General features: G+C 40.8%; 1 protein-coding gene across 1 annotated transcript in view; it reads left to right on the forward strand.

Annotated features, from left to right (window-relative positions):
- Positions 1–6: 6 nt before the first annotated feature.
- RNASEH2B (ribonuclease H2 subunit B) overlaps positions 7–7391 on the forward strand; it is a 41535-nt gene continuing 34150 nt past the window's right edge. The window contains exon 1 of the mRNA XM_026075379.1: positions 7–89. Coding sequence (XP_025931164.1) covers positions 26–89 — 64 coding nt within the window. The 5' untranslated portion in view covers positions 7–25. The remainder of the gene's footprint in view (positions 90–7391) is intronic.

Consider the following 7391-nt stretch of genomic DNA (forward strand, 5'->3'; position numbering starts at 1 on the left):
GGGCGGCGGCCGGGGGGCACGGAGCATGCACGGCGCGGAGCAGCGTCCCACGGACGCGCACCCCGGCCAGTGGGTGCTCATTGCACCAGGTAACCCGCGGGGCTCGGCGGCGGGACAGGCTCTGCCGCAGCGCTGCTTCTCTGGCTCGCCTCCGCGCCCCGCTGCCTGGCTCCGGCGGTGCTCGCGCTCCTSGCGGCGGAGCCGGGGCCGCCGCTCGGGCAGGAGGCGGGTGCCCTTCTCCCAGGGCTGGGGCCGGTCTCCAGGCTGCTGTGCGCAGCCAGCCCCGGTCCTGGTGTGACACGGACGTTTTGTGACACAGCTTCCACACAAGCCCCGGCAGAGCACCCCCTCTGCCGACCCCGTTTCTCTCACAGCATCTGGGCGTTTTATTTTTCTGTGGTACCGGGGCTTTGCAAAGGTCAGCTGTCCCTTGGTTTGCAAAAGGCATTGGGAACCCTGGAGAAACGAGCTATAGCAGAGCAGTCTTGTCACCCAGGGCCCTGGTGGAGCCCTGCGCTGTCTCCTTGCTGCCGACCACCTCACCTCCACCCTCTTTGTCCATTCCTGTGTTTTCCGGAGGAAATGGTTTAGTGCCCTAAGCATCAGCTTTAAAATAAACTCCTTGGGAACCATAAATCCTAATCCCGAGTAAGATCTGCTCAGCTCTTTAGAAGCTAAACAAGCAGAGCTCCACATAGCAGCTCTGCGGATGTGATGGACACAAGGCCTTAAGCACTACGTAGGCTGCATTTCTCTTGCTTAGTGTTGAATAAATGTGAAGTTGCCTTTCCTCCTTTATGTTTATTTCTGCCTGGTGTCAGGTTTTAAAATTCTAAATTCACTGATCACAAAAGGTTTTTGTGTTAAAGAGTATGAGTGGAACAGGACATGTTCAAACTCCAAGACAATAGGAGAGAGGCATGTCAAAGGTGGGGGGGGGTTTGGCCTGGTTTCCTAAGGAAATGAGACTTACCCAGTCGTTTTATTGATGGGTCAGCTTTGTAGAGTGCCCTTTTCTTATCCCACTGAAAACTTTTGAGCCTCTTTGTTAATTTAAACCAAATTTGATAAAGAGAAGGTGCTATTAGGGGTATTTTAGAGCTTTGTCAAAATGGCAGCTGTGAAAATGGGCCATTTATAGTATAGTATGAGCTTAGTTCAGCAAGGGTTTAAAATGAGGCAGGAGCTCAGTCTTGAGACACGCATCCTTCAGAAACCAGACTTCTTTAGTTACATGAGCAGCAGAACCAATTGTTATGATTTGCTGTTTCCTCTCTTTCTCTGGTTTTAACTTTTCTATTCCACCCTTTTGGCATCTGACATGCTTGATGCCAAAGAAAGGTATTTATAAGTGAGGAATTCATTATTTTAATATTGGTTCTCTGCTCTAGGATTTAAAGCTAAATCTTCTATCAGATGACTGGCTATGCGAACAGATGTCCATACTGTGCAAATATTTGCAAATATGCTTAACTTATGCATAAGTAGTCAGTTCTGTGCAGTAAGTTAAATTCTTAAGTAAGTGTTTGCAGGATTGGAGCCAAAGCTTGTAACTTTCTTAAAGCCAGACAGTTTGTATTACCAATTATGCCAGCACAGCTCTGAAAAATTTATATAGTACTCCAGACCTGTAAGAAAATTTATTAAGCTTTAGTAGAACCTCAAAGTACATAGTGATTAAAAAAAAATCTGCAGACAGTAACTTCATAGCTCCACTGCTGATGAAAATTGCCTATCAAATGAATAGGACTGCTGAACTGAAATAGATTAAATGTTTTTAATGATTTTTTTCAGAAAGGAGATTTTTAAAGTTATATGTATCACTTTTCAAAGTTTTGCATTTCTGAACTGAATTTTCTGATGGATCTCAGAAGTTCTCTGTTGTTTAGCAGAATTTGTAACAGGAAGACCTGATTGCTTTTAGAAAATAAGATGGGCAAAGTTGCTTTTTTGTATCTTTACATCTTTGCAAAATGCCTTTTTTGTTTGATGTTAATTTTTATTCATACAGCAATCCATATTAATCATAAAATCTGCATGGTATTATGCTACACACATGCATAAGAATGACTTATGTAAATAATTGCTTCTGAGATCTGATTCTGGGTGCAAATTTAGTACCTTGTGTTCGTAAGTCTACCAACACCTTTGTAGATGTAAATAGCATGTTTATAATCTTGTATCTGTGGCCATTATCCTGAGCATAATGGGAAGGAGAGGAAAGATATGTTTTAATGCTATATGAGAAGCTTCAGAGACCTAATTGATAGTTTTCTTGTAAGAAAAGAGTTTTCTAAGGCCCCAGTTTCAAGTCCTTAAGTTAGCTTGTAACTACTCCCCTGGGTAGTCTGCCTCCCAGAACAGCTTATGAGGTCAGTAATGTTGTATACCGTCCTACACAACCTAATGGCATCTCCACTTAGATATGTGTCATTCACCTTGCTCTGATTATGCCATCTTAAAAGTGCCTGTATGGCTGGAAATAATGACTAGTTCTGCAAAGAGACTAGAAATCTTAGTCTAGAGGAGCATGAGGTCTGTCAGTATAAAATCAAAGCAATGAGAACTGAAACTTGCTTCCCTAAATATCTGTATTTCTCAGTCCCCTAAACCTTCAGAGGCACAACAACGGCTTCCTAGAACAAGGCAAGGATATGGCTGGAGTTTTGAACAATGACTCTTGTCATTCTGGTCCCATAGTTATGCCACTGGACTGAAAATTAATCTCTTGATTTTATGGAAGTTTCTGACCCGGGTTTTGCTGCTAATGTGGCATATAGAAATACCTAACTAGATGTAAAAAGCATATGTAAGAGGAAGGTGAGGTCCTTTTTTCCTTTAGACTTCCACAGCTGGCAACATTGGATTGATATTTGCAACACAGCAGCTCAAAACCAGGCAGATTTCATTTTCTATTCTTCCCTAGAAAGTAAGCAAAGTGTATTTATGTGCTTTAGGATTGAGGTCTATAAAGTGGTTATTTATTTCCTTGTTTTACTACACATATATACAATACATCATACTGTGCAGACAATAAATTGTTGGTGTACTGGTTGGAGCATGATTGATGATTGAGAAGGTAAATTTCATTTTTAGTTCTGATTTTTTTATTTTTATATGGATTTCAGTGTTCTAGAATCAACTCAGAAACAAGGATCTCCTGTGCCATATAGAATTGCCCATGGTCTTTGTCAGTCTTGATTGTAGCTAAAGGAGTAATGCAGTTGGAGTGGTTGTTCAATGTATGCAATTCCAACCTTCCTGAACAATTCTAGAAGATCAGACTCAATCATTTTGTGTTACAAATGATTAACTGTATCTTTATATTTCCAGTACTGTAAAACTTTGATCACTGATGTCCGGCTCATGCCACACATAGGACAGAGCTGCAAAACACACAGCTCAGGGAGTTATTTTGTGTGGATTATAGAGGTGAGTGATGATTGGACGGAAGAGCAAAAGTGCCTGAGCTGAGACACAGAGCTGATGTCCAGTCAGCAGGCCAGTTGCCCTGTGCTTCATCTCAGTCTGCCTTTGCCTACCTTAATTCCTTCCTATGGCAATGAAAGAACCTCCTTTACTGTTCTTATCAGTAGCAGCCTGAGGACAGTGTTTCTTCTCACCAGCCCTCTGTTGTGCCAAGACCCTCAGGCCTGCATGGCTTGGGGCAGTCACACAAGGCAAGTGCAAATAGGAAGGGGGAAGGAAGAAGAGCCTTGGACACTCATATGTGGGCTGGCAGGTAAGCAACTTTAAAGTGAAGTAGCAGATTTACTCTTAGAACTGGTAGCTTCCTCTGGTGAAAGATCTAGTGGTGGTGTTTCTACTGATACTGCTGCTGATGCTGGGTTTTTTCATGAAGGCAGGATGATTTGCTATACCAATACAAGCATCTTTTTATTTTGTTTTTATAAGTGTAATTATGCCCATGCTAGGGATTGAAAGGCCAAGGGCAGGACAAAGGTGGAAGCCTTGGCTTGAGAGTCAGGAACAGAGGAGTTAGAAAGCATCAGTCTGATGGAGAGGATGGGACAAGGAGAAGGTGGTAGTTGTGATAATCACACCTGAAAGACTGGGAGCCACCAGTGTACATTGTGCAGCCTTGTCATGGACATTTAGAAGAAGGTTGAGAAATGGAGGCCCACAGTCAAGAGATATAAGGATGAACAATCAGGGAGAGAGTGGTGTGTGGTAGATGGAGTGAGGTGATGAGAACAGAAAACTTGGGCATAAGGGTAGGATTAGAGCTGTGCATGCTGGGCCAGAATTAGAGTCAACTCTTTCAGCAGTTTCTGCAGTTGCAGATTGACTATGCTGTGGATATACAGGCACCAGATTTGGCCTAGAGCAGACTCAGCTCAGCACTAACAAGGTTTATTAGTTCAAGTACTGTGCCATGTTAACACATCTCTGCTGTTTCCAGGACCAGCTCTGCAGTGCAGCTGCTTTCAGACAGTGTCTGAGCTAATAAGTCCTGATGGACTCAAGCTGGCTCTGTACAGACCCACTTTGGTGTTTCTGCACTGTGCTCCATGTTCCAGGGGATTTTATTAGCTTGGCTGGAAAAATGGATCTGAACTTGCTTTGTCCAGGCTAGTTGGCGTCAACACCTAAGAAGACCTCCTGAATCTGGAGCTCTGGGGGAATCATGGTACAGAGACATCAAAGTGCTAATATGTCCTGAAGAACCCACATGGACTTCACTAGTGGGTGTCTTAAGTTTCCAGATTGTGCTCTTCTGCATTTCTTGTAGTAGTTAGATAACCAGGGTTGTTAAATTATCCGTGGATTCGAGACCCCTTTACCCTGGATAAGGTGAAGCTTCCTGTTGTATTGATCTAGCTACTGAATAGATACAAGGGGAAAAAATAACTCTTGAGGATTAGAACCTGGCCATCTCATAGCTAGACAAGTGCTAATGCCATGCTTTAATAGAAGACATTCTGTCTATGTTTACTTAGTATTCATGTTGTTTTTTTTTTAAATCACACTACCTAGATCAATGACTTTTTTTAGTGTGCATATGGATATTTCTACTTGTTTTGTGGAGTTGGGCCCATGAAACTACCATTTGCAAGCTTTTTTTCTGAAACCATAAGGACTAGAAATTTTTCCTCAGAAAAAGAAATACTATTCAGATCCCACCTAGCTGTTGGGTTCTAAGAGTAGTGGCTCTAAGAAAACCCTCAAATACTGTGATGAAATCAGTGTGTGACATAGATCTGGTCTGTGTTCTGTATAACAAATGTGCCTTCTTATGTAGTGTCTTCAAACTAGTCTTACCAATAGCAACTAAAGTCACACACTGGCTGCTTAACAGGATGTGTGTGAAGCACAGTCTCTTTGCAGTAAAGGTTTTCAGGGAGAGGTGTTGTGTCAGAACTGGAACTGTTTATATCCTTTGCAAGTTTTAGCAAAGAGGTCAGGGATTGAAGACAGTTTTCTAAGTCTGTTCCATTCTACACCTAAGGTTAAGACTGTTGTACTTAATTTGTTCCATGTTTATCTGTATTAGTAAAAGAAGTAGGGGTTAGCTGCAAGCTAAAAATTAATTTCAACCTTTAGTTTCCTAAACTAGACAAATGTAGATTTTTCAGCCTGCTATTTTTTTAAACAGTAAATGGATTAGCTTTTTTATTGTTTTATGGTAACTGCCATATGAATAGCACTGGAAGGATAGCAAGGGGGGAGGGAAATTTAACAATCCTATTATTTTTAGGAATTACTTATTTAAAAATAAAAAGAGCAGTTTCACATGAAACTTGGCAAGTTTTCTGGGCAAATCTCATATATGCCAAAAGTCAGATGGAGGCAGGAATAAATGGACTGTGTTGCCAAACCATAGGGCATCAGCATGCATTAAATTAATCCTTAGTGCTTTTAAATGAGACTAAGGAACTTTTGTCTCCATGAAACAACAGAGGAACCATTTGACTTAAGAATTTTGGGTCATATTGAGAGAAGATGTCATATTAAAAGAAGCTCTAGAATACATATTGCATAAAATGTAGTTTTCTTTAAAATCTTGGGTCGGCAGTTTTTATTTTTATTCTTTTCCATTCTTGCACTTTGCACTTAAAAATATTTTGATACATGCTTTTATTTAACATTAAAAAAATTAGTTCAATTTACCTGCTACAAAATATACCACACTGCTGGGCTGTTAGGAAGTTTGATTCAGAAATTTTAATGAACGTCAAAATTTAGCTGGGCACTTGAACCTTAATATTTCCAGAATAAATTAGGTAAAGATCTTCAAAATAATGTTTACAACAAAGAAATATATACTTAACAGCTGACTTAAAACATTACAAAGATTGTATGAATACATGTACACATATTTATACACCTTCTTAATAAAGTGACTGTGAATACACTTATTTTAGAAGTTAGCACTCTGTTAGTATATTTTACTTAACCTTTCCTTAAACTGGCATTTGTATCCCTGAACAAAGCCTTTTGCCTGCAGGTAATTTGCACTATTTCTTATATGTCATCTCTTAAAAGGGCATGCTGAGCTCAGCTGCATATAAAGCAGATATAACTGGCAAGCTACGGAGCCAGAAGGAAGCATAGCAAATAAAATAACTGAAAAGAGATGTTTTAATGCGTAACACCATCTCCTACGTCTGCTTTCTGCCATCTGGCTTGGAAGAGACCAAGTTATGCCAACTTAGGCCTCTCTGCACATGGGAATAGGGCTGATTCAGCCAGTAATACAGCTGCACCAGTTTTGACCCCATAAATCCCTGAGAAGGGAAGTCTGAAGTATTTATCCTTCAAGTGATAACTTGTTCTTGAACTTCTCAAGACTGACCTCTCCTTTAGTCAGTACAAACCCCTGCATGACCTGCCTAGCGTCTTGATTTCAATAATTGCTGAATTAATACTGTCCATTGCTACCAGTGAGTCCATGAGCATATTTTTTGGCCTATGTGAACTGTGCCAGCATAAGGTGAAGCCAAAGGATGCTCTCAGACAGTTAGTCTTAATAGCCCTATTGCTTAGCTGTGTACAGGGGCAAAAGACTACTCAAACCGTCTGGTAGCATTTCTGTGTGAAATTTTGCTCAAGGTAGAGATCTTAGTGCCATTTTTAGATGGCAATGTGTTGTATGTTAGGATTTCTAGGTGAAGTGGGAGGCACTGAAAATTTAAGGAGTGTAAATTACACCACATTAAACATTATTTGTTTTAGGGCATCAAATAATAAATCTGTGATTACTAAACTGACAACCATTCTAGCTTTGACAACAGGCATTGTAGAAGTCCCCTTTCACTGAAGTTAGTACTATGTAAGGTCAAGGAAAGCATAAGGCAAAGGATCATAATTGAGTAACGACTGAGAAGACAGCATTTCCAAAAATCAAGGGGGTGCAAGTGCATTTATAT

The sequence above is a fragment of the Apteryx rowi genome, unplaced genomic scaffold (assembly GCF_003343035.1).
Source record: "Apteryx rowi isolate R43461 unplaced genomic scaffold, aptRow1 scaffold_402, whole genome shotgun sequence".
NCBI lineage: Eukaryota > Metazoa > Chordata > Aves > Apterygiformes > Apterygidae > Apteryx > Apteryx rowi.